Source organism: Triturus cristatus, chromosome 3_2 (assembly GCF_964204655.1).
Source record: "Triturus cristatus chromosome 3_2, aTriCri1.1, whole genome shotgun sequence".
Taxonomy (NCBI): Eukaryota; Metazoa; Chordata; class Amphibia; order Caudata; family Salamandridae; genus Triturus; species Triturus cristatus.
The window spans coordinates 1,169,209,079-1,169,228,754 of NC_140584.1; the positions used below are offsets into that span (position 1 = coordinate 1,169,209,079).

The window sequence follows — 19,676 nt, forward strand, 5'->3', positions numbered from 1 at the left end:
TGTGGTTGCCTTGGTAGGGTGGTGGCGTGTGGTGGGCATGGCAAAGGCGAGATGCATCCCGTGGTGGTCGGTCCAGGAGAGTTTGGTGGTGTGGCTGTACCTGATGTTCCTGCTGGCAGAGAAAATGGGGTCAAGCGTGTCCGGCTGTGTGGGTTGGTGCAGTGACTAGCTGCTTGAGTCTGATGTTGGCGAGGTTCTCAAGTAGGGAGGAGGTGTTCTTGTCATTGAGGTTGTCTATGTGGAAGTTGAGGACTCTGAGTAGGATGAAGTCGGAGAATGCAAGAGCTTGGGGTGCAAAGAGGTCTACGATGGGGTCTGTGAAGGGTGGTCGGTGGGTGTGTAGACGAGGGTGCCGTAGAGGGAGGTATTAGGGCTGTTCTGGATCTGAAAATGGAGGTGTCCCATGGTCGTTAGAGTGCGTGGTTAGTTGGAGGTTGTTTGCCCAGGAGGAGTCATTGACAGCACCCACAAGGTCAGGGCGATTTTGTAGCTGTCGGAATGGCAATGGCGATGTACGGCCCAGAGCAGGGTTTTTTTCCAGGTTTCTATGAAGAAAGCAATGTCGGGAGAGGTTTCATCGAGGAGGTCCCAGATATCCATGGCATGTTTGTGGAGGGATCGCACATTGAGGAGGATGCAGTCGATCTGGTCCGGTGCGCTGATGGTCAGCAAGAGGGGCTGGCATGTATGAAGGTGTGGTTGCAGTTCCGGCAGGTGAAGGGTCCATGGGCCTGTGAGTGGAGGAGGGCCTCGTACTCCTGACCTCATATGCCTGACCTCTGGGTCAGCAGCAGTAGGGACAGCAGCAGCTCCTAAAGGGTTAGTGCATAGTGAACTCTCAGCGCAGGCTATCACAGAAGTAATCGTAGAGTGATTTTTGATCCACAATAATCAAAGAAGTAATCAAAGAGTGATCACTGATACACAGTAATCACAGAAGTAATCATAGAATGATTATTGATACACAGCTATCACAGAGGTAATCATAGTGTGATAATTGATACACAGCTATCACAGGGAGGATACACAGCTATCACAGGGATAATCATAGAGTGATTATTGATACACAGCTATCACAGGGATAATCATAGAGTGAATATTGATACACAGCTATCACAGGGATAATCATAGAGTGATTATTGATACACAGCTATCACAGGGATAATCATAGAGTGAATATTGATACACAGCTCACAGAGCGTGATTTATACACAGATATCACAGAAGTAAATCATAAAGTGATTACTGATACAGAGCTAACACTGAAGGGTCATAAAGTGATTATTAATACACAGCTAATACAGAAGAAGTAATCAGATTGATTGTTACACAGCTACTACAGGTAAACCAACACTATAGAGAAGGGCTGTAATCATGTAACAACTAGCTTGCGATGGTGTTGTTTCGAACAGTTGTAAATCAACCATTAACCTTAGTATACACAAATAATGAAAGGCCAACTCTAGATTTGTGTGTTAACTGTCCTTGCAAGGGCAATTTATAGATATGTTTAAAAATAAGTAGTTTGCAAGAAAATATTGTACATATAGACAGTTGGTTGTATTTATCTCAAAGACAGCCTTATTCTTGTACATTAGGACAGCCATCCAACACCTGCTGCATGGAACATTTTCAAAGCACAAATCTTTCTTTGCAAATTCTTGACAAGGATGTGTATGTAACAGTTGATATTACTGTAATAACTTGATCCATAGTCTTGTTCCAGTGAGAGTGAGTCAGCATCCGAAGGACAGATTGGTTCCGTCCTTGAATAATGAGTAATTTAATCAGTGAGGTAACCCAACATGTACGTGAATGAATGCACTCTGGTCTGCGGTGTGGCTATTAACAGGTAGTGGCCGGTTTCTCTTGCATGTTGGACAAGTGGGAACTGTATTAATTTAAAAAAACTTTTTATACGTTTAATACTTAAGTCCAGATTCTTATCACAGTTCGGCAAAACTGACTCGAGAAAACACTGCATATTGGCTCACAAATGTTATGTTACAAGGACTTTACACAGGGAAACAATCCTGCTAATAGTCTTCAATATGGTTCTATTCAATTGCATGTAACTAACATGTTCCATCCTGGTTAGATGCCATATATTTTTTAAGCAAATACATATGAAGAAATATTGTTAATGGCAAGTTATGATTTCTTCTGCTCCTAAAATATTAATAGATGATTAAAAACACTTACAAAATGACTCAAAAACACAGTTTAAGTAAAGTTACAGGTACTAATAAAATTGAAAGACCCCTGAAAACTTGCGCCATATCTGAGTAAAGCATAAGGTACACCCCAAATTCAATGCTCATGACCTCGCCCAGGATATGATACCCGATATCACAACAGACAGTGATGACATAATTGGCGATATTACATATTTGCGTACGATTGACATTATCAATGACACAACTATGGATACAATATCCTTTCTTTCTTCTGATTTGTGTTATTTAATGATGTTTTATTGTTAGGTCCTGCTACTTATTAGTAGAAATTTGGAGAAGGCATGAACATTACATTTGGGATGCATCAAAAGGAAAAGATAGAACTCCAGGAATGTACGAAAAACATTCCATTCAGATATAGCAAACAACCAGTCCTTGTACCCAAGGTTAACGTTGAGAGTTGACATGTTTCAACCATGAGTGAGTCTTTGTCTGGCCTGACATTACCCTCATATCAAATGCAATACTTGTGAACTCACAATGTTTAGACCAATAAGCAACAACTGACAGCATAAGTTCATTAAATAACAACACAGACCTAGAGAAATTAATCATACTATAGCCCTTTATGTATAATTAATAATGATAATAGTTAGGTGGTATGTCATGTCATCAGTAGCATAATTTGTCATGTCATCTGTCAGATTGTGGGGGAGTTCATTAGCATATGAGTATAGATTTTACTGAACAAGTTATGGTTTGCATGACGGTTGTACGAGTTATGGCTTACAGAGCCAACCATAACTGGGGAATTTCAGAGGTTTCAGAGGTTTTTAGGGACAGTACCTAATCATAGCTATTCTCTAGTTGTGTTTTTTTAAAGTTATTCATTAAAAACATTAATGTGCAGGTAGTTTCAAAGATTCTTAACAGACCCCTGTATACTTAAACTCTAGAAGGACGCTTAATTTGTGCCGGTGCTTTCCAGTGCGGAGCACCGGCACTTATTTTTCAGGGCCGGGTCTACACTGTGCACGAAATATATATACATTATTGGTTGCGCTGCGCACTGCTTACTAAGTTCTGACACAGGTCCCAGTCTCCCGGTGAAGAGCCTCATGTGACTGCGTGGGTGTAAAATATTTCAATTGAATGCTTCAGCTTGCCGCGACCCTGATGCCCTCCTTAATGTGAGCCACACAGCACTGCCAGAAACTGCCTGGGCCCCTTCCTCGGTGTAAATTTATCACACCTCATTTTGAGATTGTTCATTAATGAAGCTATGTTCCTTTGCATGACCTACTCTCCTCAATCATAATCTTCTTTAAGAAGTTGCATAATCGTTTGCCTTATTTTCTATTATACTTTTGTACGAATACCTCATTACATAGATCATAACGTCAACTGTCAGTCGCATGCATACAATTTAAGAATACTTGATCTCTTCTAGCCCAATCCACCCATCATTTGCATGAATTTATTAGTGAATTTATATGTAAGAAACTGAAGTAAGTGCATGGAATGGTAACCTTGTGAGCGCAAGATTAAACCCAATAACCTCAGGACTAACCAGTAACCATGAGTTCAGGAGTAGCGTGCTACAAGCTGGAAATCTCTACAGTGCCTCTGCAGGGGTAGTAGGTGCTATATAAATAGAATTACAAAATAAAGCAACTCCATAAGGAGAAGAAATCTGTGCAGTTCGCAGAGCAGCAACAATTGTACTTCTTACTGGTATTGGACTGCTTTGATCTGCTGAGAAAGGACCATAGAGTGAAGCTGCCGCCATGGGTTCTGCCCCTCCCATTACAGGTCCCAGCCTTTCACTGTAAAGGAACAGTCCCGCAGGACAGAGCTCCACTATCCTTCATATCATACATCATCACAGATGCGTTGTGCTTTGTGCCTGAATGTCACATGTTGTGGTGGTGATGCCTTTGTGGCAAACCGCTATCGTCTGAGAGGAAAAACAGGAATTATTCAGTGCTAGCCCCAGCCGAGAGAGCACAGATTCTCATTACAGAGCAGGCTGAGCAATCGTGCTCGGCACTGTGCTTTAAGATGTCATACTGTTAGCGCAGGTTGTGGTCATAAATAGTGAAGTAAAAATAAAATAAAAATATCGCAATACTGCCCACGTGATGCCTTTGCACATGCCGACTCTGACAGCAAGATGTTAAAGTAAGGAACAGGACAACCATTCGAGAGAAAAAAACTGATTTATTAGGAGAGGCATGCAGCTAGCTTTTAGAAATGCAATGAATACAGTTCCTGCCCCACTAATACTCTCAACAACCTATGCCACTGCCCTTATGCACCCCTAAATTATGAACTCCCTCAAGCAAACAATCACAGCATCCACTACCATTCTGCTTCCTTTCCTACCACCCACTCACACTTCTTTCATATCTCACCACTATAGTTAGTGGGTGGAGCCAGAGGAAGTGGGTGGAGCCACAGGAAATGGGCGTGGCCTCCTTTAAAAATGTGAGCACCTGGACTTAATTTTTTACAAATTAAGCACATACCAATTACTCTATAGCAGTCTGTACGTTATCAATGTCTGTAGAAAACAAGGGCCTTGGTGATTGGAGTCTCTCTCTCTACATGCCCAAAACTCTATTGAAGCCAAATTCATCTTTCGTAGTGAAGTCTCATTACCCAATGCCATTATGTCTTCCAGCTGTTTAGCATCTAATCTCTACTTCTTTTGACAATCCCACATTGGCATTGAACACTTCGGTGCTCAATCCACACTTTCATAGTTCAAGCTTTTGCTGCTGAAATGTGCATTTCAGCCATTTCACAAGCCACAGACCTACTACTGGGCCAAAAAGTGAACAGACAAGAACGTGAACTTGGCTGGGTGGCTGACCCTAATATGTTAAAAATTATTTAGCTTATTTTTGTGTGTATGTTTTTGAAGTTCTCAAGTTTAAAGATGTAAACATTACAACATAACAGAAACTTGGTACAAACCCCAATTTTAGCTTTTCGGGACTCCAAAAGCACGGCGTTTGTGGAATTTCCCCTCTTTAAATGCCAAAATGTGCACTTACTCAGAACTGAAATGTTCCTTTTGCCTTCAGATGACTCGTTCTCTGCAATTTTAATTCAATGTTACAACTTACTGATACCTTGAATCTGAAAATCAATCAATTATTTACTAGGCACTGGTTTATATTTGCCTGAATTTGGGGTCACAGATCTAAGGCCTCATTAACCGTTTGGAAGATGGATTTTGTCTGCCAGTGTGGCGGAATAACCACTGTGGCCATGGAGAGGTTAGGAAACCGATCAGATAAAGGTTGCAAAGAGGGTGCAGTGGGAACCACGCTGTGGAGAAAACCTCAGCGGAATGTCCACCAATGCCCGTCATTACTGACAGACTATTCACCACCAAGTGTGGACACTGGAATTGGGGTGCAATATCCGAGCCAATATATCCAGTTTTCCCAAATTCCTAGGGACTCCATATTTAACCTTTCTATGAAAGTCTTCCAATAAACAGCAGAAGAGTGGGGCCCAAATTCATGAAGAGCCAGCAAGAGGGGTCACTCTTGTTTTTTAGAAGAACCCTCACTCACCAACCTGGTTGGTGACATGCTTCATCATTGGGTTCCCACCAGAGAGGCCGAGTGCCTCCCTGGTGTGCTTCAATGCCTGATTACAGCGGAGCGGGTTTTTTGGGTTTGTGAGTGTGAAAGGTGAAGGTGAAAAAGATTAAAAATGCCTTGATCTTATCCAGATTTTTTTTTATTTTTGGAAGATCAGGCACAGTTTAAAAGCAGTGTGGTGGATGTTTGATACTGGATAAATTGACCAGTTACATCCTTGTGTAAAAATTAAGTGAGGTCAACATGTTTCAGCCTCCTTTCGCCCTTAGCGAGGCTTTCGTCAGGACCAGATACCATGGCGGTATGCGCACACTAAGGCGCACCCTAACCTGTGGTAGAGACACAACGATTCAACTTACGATTGTAGGAAAGCCTTCTGAAAATATGAAAGCCAAATTAATATAGAGTGTAGGATAACCTTACATCATAGGTCCTAGTGGGGGGCGGTGACTTGTAGTCACACGTCCGGCAAAGCCAAGAACCTGGAGACTCCCATTTGGCGATGCAGCGTGCGCAATGTAATTAGTTTTATTGATTTATTTATTTATGTACTTACCTCAGTTCGGCCGTATGCCAGAGTTTACTACCCCCCACCTTGCCCCTCCCCTGCCCTGCCCCACCGCCACACAGCACTCCCTCCAGGAGCCACTACTGTCTAAATCATACAGAAAATTTGGAGGTGAATGGTTCTCCTTTATTAACGTAAGACTTCTCAGCACTAGGGGTGGTTAGAATGGATCTTCCAGTAACATAATGTGTGTTTGAGTGCATGAATGCACACATTTTGTATTCCCAATTCTACATATTCACATGGCATATCTGTATGGCCCAAGTAGCCTGGTTCAGCTTCTGACACCACTGTTCCCACCAGCCTTTCAGTATGGCTTCCACCGAGGCACCTTCTGATTTAGAAGTGCAGACTTTGCTCCTAATGGACCTGCAGGCCATAACCCATAGCCCAACGTCAATAAGGTAGGGCTGATAGTGTCTTCCCACACCTACTGAAGAAATGTTGATGGCTTTGCTGGGGAATGATGCAGTACACAGCCAGAGAAACGGCAATCCAAGTGGGCCTATTTTTTGCAGCAATCAGTGAAGAAATTATCGCCATAATCCAGATGTGATGCTTCCTATATATAGCCTCTCCCAATCGCGAGCAGCGGTCCCTCTGTTTAGTCCTTCTATATAGTATAGGGTTTTGAAGTGTGGCTTTTTAAACCTCAGAATCTAAACCAGTGATCACCGTTGTTGAGTCCTGCAATGCTAAGGCCTTTTTTCTCATCTAGAAAGAAGGGTCTGGCTAGAAGCTTCTGACCCTCATCCATGCCCTGCAGAAACCGCTGACATTGGGAGTGCTAGTATGTCCCTCCCACACCCACCAAGCCTATTTCCAAAGACTCTGCCTTCCCAGGAGGCATTTCAGTTTAAATGTTAAATGTTCTTACAATATATCAGGCTAGAGAAGCTGTTTACAGTCATCTGGTCACCACTACGCATACTCTTTGAACCATCCGTGGTCATGTCCCGCTGTAGTTGCTTGGTGGCTAGAAGCGTGGCTCTTCTGTGGAGCATAGTACAAGAATACCCTCTAATAGACTGGCAGCATGATGACAGACTGGGCTCCGGCAGATCCAGGGTCCCTTGAATCTCCCTTTCTGTTGAGGATCCACAATAACATCTGTGGAGGAACATCTGGCATTGTAATTGAGGCTGATTCGATGGCCAGACGAAGCGAAGACCTTCATTGCTCACAGTCCCTGCCCAGCCAAAGAAACCATTAATTACCGCTGTCTGTCGATGAACTGGAGGTTGATGGGTTTGTCGGACACAAGAACAATGCGCGCCACAGACTTGACATCACCCAGACTCGGATCAGGCACCACTTTAAACAGCTGTATGATCTGCAATGTAACAACAAGGAAAAAATATTGTAAGTTACATGCTTCAGGGTCTGGTAACCTGAGATCTTCTGGGCCATACCATCAGTGATGAGTCGGGGAGTTGGTAACTTCTCTTTTAGACTGTACCATCAGGCATTATGCAGAGATTTTTAACCCGAGATCTACAGGGACTTACTATCTGGATGCTGAGGGTTGGCAGCTGGGAATAGTTCAGCCGTTCCATCAGGAATGTTTTAAAGATATTTTGGGCCATGCTGTGAGGTACACGCTGAAGCTGGTGGCAACTTGAAATGGACTACAGCGTACCATTAAAGAGATATCGCGAGACATCACAATGTCAAATTGTAACTTGGGAGGGTCTTGATCCAACTGTTCTTGAGATGGTCTTGACTGTATTATTCAGTATGGGCAGAAGGGCTTTGTAGCTTCAAATGCTTTGGGCCATACTAAGAAGTGTGAATTGCTGGTATTTTGGGGCATTAAATCAAATATAAACCTGTTCGGGGGTTCAAGCTGTAATGTTCTTTTACATACAATAAAGAACAGATTGCAGGAGATGGTAATTTACGATGATGTGGCCTGTCTGTTAGTTCTGGGGTGCACAGGTCTGCGATCAGAGATAAGAAGTTCTAAGGTCCACTGCAAGCGACATTGGTTTTACCTTTAGAAGTACTATTATCATTAGGAGGTTATAAAGATTGTTTAACTATGTGAAGTTCTATTAACATCTATGGACTGCAGAAATAGTTTTGCCTTCAGATGCTCTCAGTTATAAGCTCTGCTCAATATTACCAGGAAAATACAGCAGTTGTGACCAGAGAGGGGCAGGATTATCTACAGGGGTTGTAGCCTGAGATGAAAAGCTGACCACTGATACCTTATATGAATGAATTCATGAATGAGTATCTGAAACAATTATGGATTGAATTTATTAGTGGATTAGTGACCTGACGAACAAATGAGCCTACATGGGAGTGAATGAATGGGTTAGTACCAACAACTCTCAGCGTATGGAGAGCAGCATGTGCCTCTGGGACTCACCCGCGACAAGGCCAGGTGCATCTCCAGTTCAGCGATCCGGCGGCCCAGGCAGGCACGTACCCCGTACCCAAAGGGGATGGAGCTGAAAGGATGGTGCTTCATACCACCGCTCCTCAGCCATCGCTGGGGCAGGAACCGGTCTGGATCTGGGAAGTTGGTTTCATCTCTGGAGAGCGCATAGTGGCACAGACTGAACTGCGTCTGGGAGATTGAAGATAGAAAGTGGGGATGGTGAGACAAAAGCCATATTCACTGAGGAGCAATTAATATTGTAAGTTTACTACTCCTCGACATTAGGCGACTTTACACTTTCTCAAGCTCAACTCTTCTAAATGGAAAATTATCTGTATCCTTGCTTCTAAACCCTTCTTGATTGACTCTGCTCTGCCCCTTCCCCAACTACTTTCCCACACCCCCACTCACAAACACAACGCTTGGCATATTATTCGACTTCCACTTGTGACTGTACCACGTTACCACCAGCACGGCCGCAGAAGCCAGACTGTTTCACACCTTCAACCTCATGCTGAATACTGCTAGCCCAACTTTAATTCCCTAGTCAGGAGGATACGCAACTCCAAAAATGCATGTTGTTGGTCCACGTTTCACCCCTGCAAATTTATCCCAGGATGGTTTAATCCTTATGATGATGTTTTGCAAATAAATAGTCCCGCGCCCCGTACAGGGGAACTTTTGGTGAGCAAACAGCCCATGCCTGTCTGAGTGCATTTTGTGATTCTCTTATTGAGGCAGGTCAACATAAGAAGCAGATTGAATTTCTGCAACATTTTGCTTATACAAGTACATCAGCCTTACCACCCACATACTTTTCCCTCGCCCATGTCCAATCACTGTTGACATACTTGCTGGCTGCTAACAGTAGAGCAGAGTTTAGGCTCATCCCCATGGTGTTCAAGGCTGTCCACAGTCTACATCCCTTCCATGGTTGAGATTTTATCGGCACACAGCTAGACACGGGCTGTCATCTTCTCACCTCCACCTTCTTACAGTGCCTCACCTCCTCCAGTGCTTAATCACAAATTATTGTTGTAGTACCCGCCCCTTCAAAATTAACCCACGATGACCACGCCGTCCCTTTCGGGTTATCACCCTCCAAGATTCCTTGGTAGTGATTGGTCCGTGATTGACTCTGGTGCACCTCTACTCACCTATCGGGAATTCTGTGCAGGGCCCTACAATCAGATCCAAACAGAGGTGCCTGAGGGTAAACCAGAGCTCACTGAAGGGTGAATTCAAACTTACATTTTGTGGGAAGCAGTAATCTCCAATCACCATCTCCTTCTCCACCACGACTCTGCCGTTATTGGAAATCACAGGGTACATCCTAAGAGGAGGGAAGAGAAAAACGTCAGCCTTCGCCGTGGTCTGTCTGGCTCCCGGCGTGGATTACAACTAACTGAGGTGATGCCCTGTACAGTAGTAGTTCACTGTGGTCAGGGCCAGACAGAGGCCAAAAGCAGCCCAGGCAGGCGTCATACCGGACCCATACTGCGTGGGGTAAACCAGTGCAGCAAGTGAGCACACCACTGAAGGTGGGTTAAGAGTGGTTCTTCCTAAAACAAAAGGGAACAATTGTACCTTTTACAAGCATTTTTCATGGGATTCTGCCTTTTTCTCCTCACTCCTTTCTTCTGATTTCTTTTCTCTTGATCCCTCTCCTTTCTCTAATCATCACATCTTCTGGACTTCCACCTCAACCTATTTTCTTCTGCTGTATCCTTGTTAATTTACTTCCCTTCTTCTTCCACCTTTCTACTCACTCTCCCATCTCTTTTTCTTTGCTCCTCTCACTTTCTTCCTCAGTGAGGACCAGGTCTTGGGGTACCATGGGCAGTGAGAGAGAAGTTCCATGCTGCAATAAGTGGGCTACTCCATCCCCTGAGCTGGGTCAGCTCCATACCTGGTGGGCGTGAGAGATGAACCAAGGAGCTTTGCCCACTCACCCAATCACAAATCACCGATGGCAGTCCTGAAATGACTTGTCTGTCTGATATGATGTCTCATTCAGTCTCTTCTCCTGGAATGTCTTTAGTCACACATACACGTACTCACTCATGATGTTTAATGCCTCTCACTGGCATTGTCTCTTCCTGTCTCGTGCTTGCCGTCTCTTGCTCAAATATTTCACTACTGTTATTTCTATTATAACTTAGCGTTGAGAGGAGGCTTGCTGTATTATTGCACTATAAAAAAGTCCCTACTATGATCTGCTTTAATTAATCCTTCTTGATGTGTATTTCTTACTTTTCTGCTCTGTCTCTTGATGTCTGATGACTTAAGGATGCATCGTGCTGCTGTACTCAAAGGCTAGCTGTCTGCAATCCCTTGGCACCTCATTGTTCTTGCGATTATATCTTTTTCTCCCCATCACTTCTTGCTTCCTTTCACTTACTTCTTCGTCTCTTGCTTAGATTGTTTTTTCTTGGTTTAGATATACAAGCAGGCACTCTTTTTTTTTATAAATCCTCTTTATTAGGTTTATACAAATGCATTGGCATTATATAACGGTATGTTGGTATGCTGTGACAACACCCCATGCAGGGGACCTTGTTAGACGTGAACGAGGTCGGCATGGGTACCAGTAAGAAGAACAAGCATTGGCAAAGCCAAAAGGTTTCGCTCATGCAAGATCTATTGGCTTTGTCAATTTTTTTTACATATTGCACAGCTGCGCAAGCTTAAAGTAAAAAACAAAAAAGGGCTATGACGAGGTCAATGCTGGCTGATCCATAGCGCTATGTATTTATTTATCTTAAGTCATATTATACAGCAGCCCGCACTACTGTGCAACATCTTTAAAAAATATGAAAGCCACATAGCTCGCACTGAGCTAGTTGGCTTTGTGGATGTCTATAAAGATGTTGCACAGGAGCGCGGGCTGCAGTGCAGCAAGGCTTAAAGTACATTTTAAAAAGTGCTATGATGCTGTCAAGGCTGGCTGTGTTGTAGCGCTTTATTTTTTTTACTTTAAGACATGTTGCACAGCAGCTGGGGCTACATATATAGCGAAACCTATTGGCTTTGCCAATACTTTTTTTCCTGTATGGGACAACCAGGGAAAGCCTTCTCCCCAATGCCAAAATCCTGGCTCAGTCTTTAAGAAGCAGGTTATAATAGACACACTTGTAGTCCTTCTCCACCTCCAGGCATCTATTCTTGCAGACCACTATTCAAGCATATGCTGGACTACGTGTAGCCCATACCCTACATCCACTGAGTGCTGCGTGGCACCTGTGCCAATCAAAAGAGCCAGTCTGCAGTTTTAAGACAGATCTCATTAGATCAACCTCTGCACAGCAGACAGAACCAGTGAAGCGAAGGTACTGCTGGTATCTTATCCTTACAGATCAGGACATAGCACCTGTCTGCAATGCCGGACTGTGAGAGCTCCCAAACACCAAACGAAGGACTCGAGGTTTGCAATGGTGAGGCTGTGGAAAGGACGCAAAGCGATACCAAAATGGGATGATGGACGGAGCGTTTGAGCAAATCAAACACTCACGCCCAGTCAACTGATCTGGGTTTAATCCATCATCATTCTTTAGCTCACTCCGCCACCCCAGTTCAGACATGGTCATATGCAAATCAGTCTGACCCTGCGCCTCATGGAAAGGACGCAAGACATTTGTTCATTAACTCCATCCTCCCTTTCTCCAAATATACATAGATGTATATGTTTAGGAAGAGCAAAATATTAAATAGCTCAACGCACTTCTTCGCACTCAGTACAGTACTTTGTACATCCCGTGAGTCGCAATTCTGAATTCCACCCAACAGAGCTGACTCAGCCTTCATCCTCATAACGACTGAAACAAGACTGGCCTAGTGGCCGGGTACAACATTCCTTCCTCAGCAGTCATAGCACCTCCTTTATTTTTAACCCAAGCAGGTCCACCCCAGTTGACTGGGAGCAATGGATAGACATGTTTGAAAAGTATTTAGAAGCTTTAGATTTACAGGATTTCTACTACTCTGCTGATTGCGCTTGGCAAAGAGGGAAAGAGTTGTCAAGTATTTACCTGCAGCACTAGATCAAGGTGGAGAACACATTCAAGATCCCTCTGAGGGAGCAAAGAAAATGCTGGAAATACGATTTGCTCATGAAACCAATATAGTTATGACTAGGTTTAAGTTTAATACTCAACCTCAGAAAACAGCTGTGACAAAGGGTTGCGGCAGTATATCCCATATTCAGAAAGATATCATAGACGTTCTTACAACTACCAAAGGTTATTCCAAGTTAAACAAAAGCATTCCACACAAGCATTTGTGCGTGTCCTAAGTTGTGTACCAGATGTGGAAGTAGAGCACACAATTCTGACTTGAAAGTGCTTTGCTTTGGGTAAAGAGCGCAGGAAGTATGGATGTAAATCACTCCTTGTACCCATGTGAAATGACAGTTATAAGAACAAGGTAGCCACGGCAAAGAAGGATCTACTTGAGTGGGAAAGGTCAGATAAAGTTCTGTGTGTAAGTGAAGTTGAAGGCAACATAGGAGGACTGTGCAGAAGTAATGCTGAATTCAATGTTAAAATCCAAAAACAACTTCATGGTGGACTCTGGATCCCTATATACCATAATATCTAGGGATCTGCTCTTGTTTGGGAGCCCATGTAAGATCACTACCCAAAGATGAAAACCCAGGTGGGCATCATGTGGAGAAAGCTAACATAATTTGATATATGAAATAAATTGAATTCAGGATCAGCAGGTTGAAGGGAAAGACGATGTAGCAGTAAGTAGGCTCCCAATTTTAGGATGGGAACATTAGTACAACCTACACCTAATCATGAATCCCAGAGCTCATAACCAAGTCATGGTGCGAGACAGACTGGGGGAATTGAAGGGGTATGTGCACAAACTAGTGACACTTGATGCTATCCTTGTACAGCACAAACGGAGGAGGGTACCAATTGTGGTTAGGGGCAGATAAGAAAATACTCCATGATATGGTTCAGGGGGGGGGATTATGGAACCTACAGAAACTTCCAATGGAATTTCCCCAGTGGGTATCATCAAGTCTGAAATCTGAGATTCTGTGACGATGTTCTGGGCCTCAATCAACACAAAGGGGTTGATAGTTATCCCCTACACAATATTAGTGAGTTCATTCTTTTAATGAAAGGTGGTAGGTTCTTGGTAAATTGGATCTTAAAAGTGCCTATCACCAGGTCAAACTACACAAGGATTCAAGCCCTTCGCACCATTAATAACGATGAAAGGCACTTTTCGATTTAGCAGGATGCAGTTTGGGTTATCATGATGGGGAGGTGTTCTAGAGTATGGATAATGTGATTTACTTCCAGGATTGCATTCTGGTGTTTCGTGTCACAATGTTGTACTGAAACAAGTGCCGGACAGACTTGCTAATGCTGGCCTAACTCTTAAAAAGAAAAAGTGTACAATTTTAGTTGTGGAAATCGGAAATTTGGGATACACATTGTCTAAGGCAGGTGTCAAACCGAAAAAAGGTTTAGTGCAAGTAATAAGACTTGTGCCTGTTCCTCAGGACAAACACCAACTGAGGTTCTAATATTCGATGTTTGCAAGGAATTCTGATGAGAAGACTGTAAATGTTGAGAAAAGGGCGCTTGGGAAGAGGGAGGCCAGCAAAAGTGTTTTGAGAATATAAAAGATGGCTAATGTGTTAGCACACTGACACCAAATGTAAACCAATACTTACTGTGAATGCCAGTGCTATAGACATCGCTGCTGTACTATCCCAAATGCAAGCGGACGTGGAGAAGACAGGAACATTTGCCTCTTGTTCGCTGACCAACACTGAGAGGAATTATTCAGGTATTGAGAGAGAGAGGCAGTGTGGGGTGCAGAGTATTTTTTTTATTTATTTATTTTTTTGCAGAGTTTTATATAGCGCGAACTTGACCCGAATCCAATCAGGTATCGGAGCGCTTTACATAGCACCAGTTATGTTACATGAGGACAAACATTCATTTTTTTTTTGTTAGGCACAGGGAGATTAAGTGATTTGCCCAGAATCACAGGATGTTCAGCGTCCTTACCGAGACTCGAACCCAGTTCCCCAGGTCCGAGGTCGAGCGCCCTAGCCGTTAGGCCAACTCCTCTATATCTGGGATCTTCAGATTTTACTTTGTGAGGATAATAAACATCTAATGAAAATACTGCTTCCAGATGCAGCAGGAAAAGGTTTGACAAGGCTAGCTTGTTTGAAAGTACGTCTTTAGGAATATGGTTACTGCATTGAACATATTCCTGGGTGGCGTAATTTTCAAGTGGTTTGTTTGTCACGTTTAACATTACATTGGCAACTGGTGGATGAAGAAGCCGTTGAGACACTTGAAAGAAAAATGAGCAGTAGCTATTATGTGGAATGTGGTGGAATTGGGTCACGGAGCCAAATCCGAAGAGGAATGGTACCAGACTATGGTGGAGGATTCCATCTTAAACTGTGTCTTGGAAGTACTTGCAAAGGGAGGTAGGAGAGAGAGTGCTGTACCATGTTCTGTGCAGCCATACATTAAGACGGCAGATGAATTGTCTGTATTTGTTGAGAACCCCATAATCAGAGGGAACAAGTTTGTTCAAGTTTGTTCAACCTGAGAGTCTTAAGACTAAGTTGCTCAATTTAGCACATGAAGGCCATGAAGGCCTTGTAGGTGAGACACTACTGGAAAAAAAAGGCCTAGAGAAAACTTTCGGTGGCCAGGTATAGAGAATGACAAACTAGGTGGGGGGTAATGGTGTGTTGATTGCCTTGAAGGTGAGAAAAGATTGAGAATAGGGAAGCACGTAGTTAAGGGGGAACTACACAATCCACCTATAGCTTGGCATTGCTAGTGAACGGATTTTATTGGACCATTGGGAAGTTCTGTCAAGGAGTTTAAGTTTGCGTTGGTTATGGTGGATCTGCACTCCAAACAGTTGGTTGTTAAGTTTCTCAATGAAGGTACCACCAAGGCTACCATACGGGTGTTAGCGGAGATTTTCAAAAATGAGGGTCTTCCCTGTATTTTCATAACAGACAATGGCACTCAACTAGTTTAAAAGGAAATGAGGATATACTTATAGTTTTGGGGATCAAATGTTTACCCAGGGCTTTGACAACCCCCAAGCAAATTGTATGGCAGAGAGAGCTAATCGTATGGTGAAAGAAGCAATTCAAATTGCATTAGCCAGCAATGGTGATATTAGATTGATGGAAAGTGTCTTAGTATGGGTGTATCACTCTACAAAAAAATAGCGTGACCAATGTTGAATAATTTGTTGTGGTGTGGAAAAGGACACCCAGCACCAAAATGGTTTCATCGTGAATAAAAACTTTAATGGGAGACATAGATACAGTGTTTAATTTATATATTTACTTCTGCTCTTCATTCTAGTGCTATCCCTAATTCCCAGCCCATTTTTCGGCTTTAAAAGGTTTAAAAAATTCTGGAACTGATTGTTTTGTCTCAATTGTTCTCTTTTCTCTAGGTCAGCAGTTTTATTTCTCCTTATCATCTTGGGTTTTGCCCTGTAATTCTACTGTGTCTGCACTTCTCTATTATTATCTCTCTGATCGCTGCCTTTCAGTTTTTGGGAAAGGGGTTGGATCCTCTCGCCACCCGGCTCTGCAAGGCATTCCCGACGGGCTCCCCTCGGTCCACTACTATTTTCTTTGTCTACTATTCCATTACATTCTGTTGCTCCCTATTTTGTTTCTAATACACACTTTTATGCTGATGAGTCTCAGATCATTTTCCTCTGTCTTTGTAATCAGGTCTTTTTGCCATTAAAAAGTGGCGGTTGATGCTTTTCCTAAATCTCAGTTTTTATAAAACTGAGATTCTCTTTTTCCCAGCTTTTGTGGATATATCTACTCCACCTCCTATTTACTTTTCAAGGACTCTGATTACCTTTTCTTCATCAGTTCGGAATCTGGAAAATGTCATTGATTCTTCACAGACCTTTTCTGAGCCACTTTCGTCAGTTGTCCAAAGCAGCTTCTTCCATGTTTATAATATTCATAAAATATATAATTTATTCATAAAGTCAAATCTTTTCAACCTTTTTCTCCAAACAAACAGTTTCTTGATAAAAAAAAAATTCTTCCATGGACTACGTTTGCCTTTTCTTGTTTTATCTTCGTGTTCCCAAATATCTCTTCACTTTGATTCCATCTAACCAAAACTCATTTGGCTTCACTTTTCTCGACTACTGTTGGCTACTTTTTATATGTTTACTTTGATTCAATCCTCGTCTTACAGTTTTTATGTATGTATACTCACTTGTTCCATTTTACCTATTTTCTCTGATGTCTGTATATACCACAACTCCTTTCCATTTCCATTCTGGATAGAAATTTCTTTTTTGTCCCTTGTCTTCACACAGCTTGCAACATATCTCTGGAATAATTTCCAAATTCCTATCCACCCCGCTGCTATGCTACCCTACTCTTTCTTTATCTGTTTTCCTTTCTGTCAACTGAAGGGACATCTGCTGACTGTAGCAGAATGGGAGTAACCTAGTTGGATCCATATCAAATCTTATTTTGCATTTTCTATAATACCCTCTGCTGTATCCTGGATAAATGCGTTATATTAAGTAAACAAAGAATGGACTATAGCCATTAACTGTCCTAGACCCTATTTTAAAAAGTCGCACTCGCAAACCAGCATCTGTAACCCGTAGCAACAATCTCATAGATGTAAAGTTTGTGATTTGAATGTCATAATACATAGGAATGGTTCTAAAAAAAGCGGTTTAATTTAATATGTAATAGAAAATATTGCTGTATGAAGTCATCTTGGGGCTTTGGCAACGTTGACAAAGTAGTCCACCTTTCGCCTTGTGGTTTATCATTCCACTGGGAGTCCTAAAAGGATTCATTGCCCCTTAGATAATAGTTAATTTGTGATGATGGCTCCACTAGCACCTACACTAGGACTCGTTTAGTCCCTTCCACAGGGAGTGTTTGATAAGCTGTGTAAGGCCTGTTGACTAATGCACGGCACCACAGCCGCTCGTCTTGGCTGGCCTCCCATTGCTCGTCAGTTGCCTGGAAAGGTTCAATGGGGTGGAGATAGGCTCTGTGATTTAAAGTTCAGCTCCAGAGGTGAACGAGGGTGGCACCCATGGGGTACGTGGGCAGTGGCATACTAGCCAAAACCAGCCTCTACCTGCACTTATGTTTTTTACCAACTAAGCATTGCCATGACTGAATATTGTAAGGGTAATTTAAGTCACTGTGAACCATAGAGAGGAACAATACTGAACTTAATTTGTTATGCACTGCTTTTTACTTTGTTTTCTATCTTTGTTGGCAGGCTTGGTAAACTCACAGTTAAACTACAATACATTATTACGGAAGAGTAGAAAGTAATTTTCTTATTACATGAAAAGTGCTGTCACAACCAAACTGTAGTAAGTAACCTGTGGAAATATGGATTTTTATGGTCGGTTATGTCCCCTATCTTGGACCCCAACGGTTTCATGTATAAGTCACAAGTACATGTATGTTCCCTCCAGTTCCAGTTATGAAGACGCAAACACATGTGCGTCCACCGTCAACATGTCCTCTTTCAGATCCGCCATGAATGGGCTGGATATTCTATTCCTAAAGTATGAAAGGCCACCGGCTTTATATGGTTCATTTATCCCATTTTACAGTCCAGGCGAGTAGGCCCTGATTCTGCCACCAAGCCTTTTCTTGCCTTCTGCCTCTGAAAGCTCCAGTCTGAGCCTGCATCTGTGACCATGAACTTTGTCTTACTCCATGCGCGGCTAACGGTGCCTGATCCAGCCCGTAGCCTGCCAGAAAACTGTACTTCACCTTCAAGATTATCTCCTCCGCCCCTCATCCGATGCATTCCTGTCTAGCAGTTTAGGTAAACATTCCTCCAGCTACCGTGCAAAGGGGCCAGGCCTCGCTGTCCTCATGCAAGTAATTCATAAACCCTGTTACCATGGAATATTCCTACCCCCTCGCATCTAGTGTAGACACTTAGACGCTTGTACACGCACTAACAGTCAGTATAGTCAGTATAGAATAAGATTCTATCCTAAGAGACCTCTCTTTTTGGATAACACAGTTCTTTAAACATAGGATATTAGATATGATTTGGGATTAGGTTGACATAACCCCAGACTTTTGTCTCCACATGTAGAGCTAAATGTCAAGTCCCATTCTCCCCCTAGTTGCACGTCAAATCACACGTCATGCTGCTGCGCGCGCATCTCTGCCAAGTATTTTTTGCTGACATTGCGAAATTCTTTCATGGAACCACCCATTTGTGACATCATACCTAATGACGTTCTTTAGTTACGCCTAGTTACACCCATTTTAGTTACGCATGTATATCTTTATCTCTGTTATCAACTGTTACGCCTCCTGCATCTGTTTCACTGTAATGCCTCTTCTATAAAAATGATTACCTGTCAATAATGTATGGTCCTTCACTTCCTGAACCTCCGTGGTGATGGAATATGAAGCCAACAATTCGAATTGTTATTGGAATAAAGCCCGTTCCAAATCTCTAATACCACGGATTCTGCCTCTTATTTTACTGAGCTATTCTTATTAATTTTCCGCATCAAATTAAGTACCGGTAATTAAATTATTTACCACATATATGGCGCCCGAACAGGGACACTTTCTCATCTCACGCGCCGGAGGTGCGTTGCAGACCCGGTCTCCTGCCACAGCTGGACGGACAACAACGCGTACCCACAGGATTTCCTGTATCTCCCTCCTGCCGAGCGGGGGTAACTGAGGCTGCGATCAACACCCAGACGAGGCGGTGAGAAGTGCGAAGTATCCCGACCAGAGCCTAGCTGAGAGAGCAAGATCCGAGGTATACAGAGGCCCACCAGGTTCCGAAGTTCCGAAGTTTCGAGTCGAGTCCAGTCCGGTCCAAGTCCAGTTCAGTTCAGTTCCGAGGCCTTCCGTTCCGAGCTAC

The 19,676-nt window shown here is 43.0% G+C and overlaps 1 protein-coding gene and 1 long non-coding RNA gene across 6 annotated transcripts in view; one reads left to right on the forward strand and one right to left on the reverse strand.

Moving 5' to 3' along the window:
* The window catches only part of LOC146859369 (uncharacterized), a 245,347-nt gene that overhangs the window by 111,714 nt on the left and 113,957 nt on the right, over positions 1–19,676 (forward strand). The gene's annotated exons all lie outside the window — the stretch shown is intronic.
* The window catches only part of LOC146859370 (sterol 26-hydroxylase, mitochondrial-like), a 139,929-nt gene continuing 121,720 nt past the window's right edge, over positions 1,468–19,676 (reverse strand). For all 3 annotated transcript variants that reach the window (XM_085650049.1, XM_085650051.1, XM_085650050.1), the window contains exons 8-10: positions 10,000–10,081; positions 8,737–8,937; positions 1,468–7,695 (exon numbers count right to left, since the gene is read on the reverse strand). In XM_085650049.1, coding sequence (XP_085506175.1) covers positions 7,576–7,695; positions 8,737–8,937; positions 10,000–10,081 — 403 coding nt within the window. In that variant the 3' untranslated portion in view covers positions 1,468–7,575. The remainder of the gene's footprint in view (positions 7,696–8,736; positions 8,938–9,999; positions 10,082–19,676) is intronic.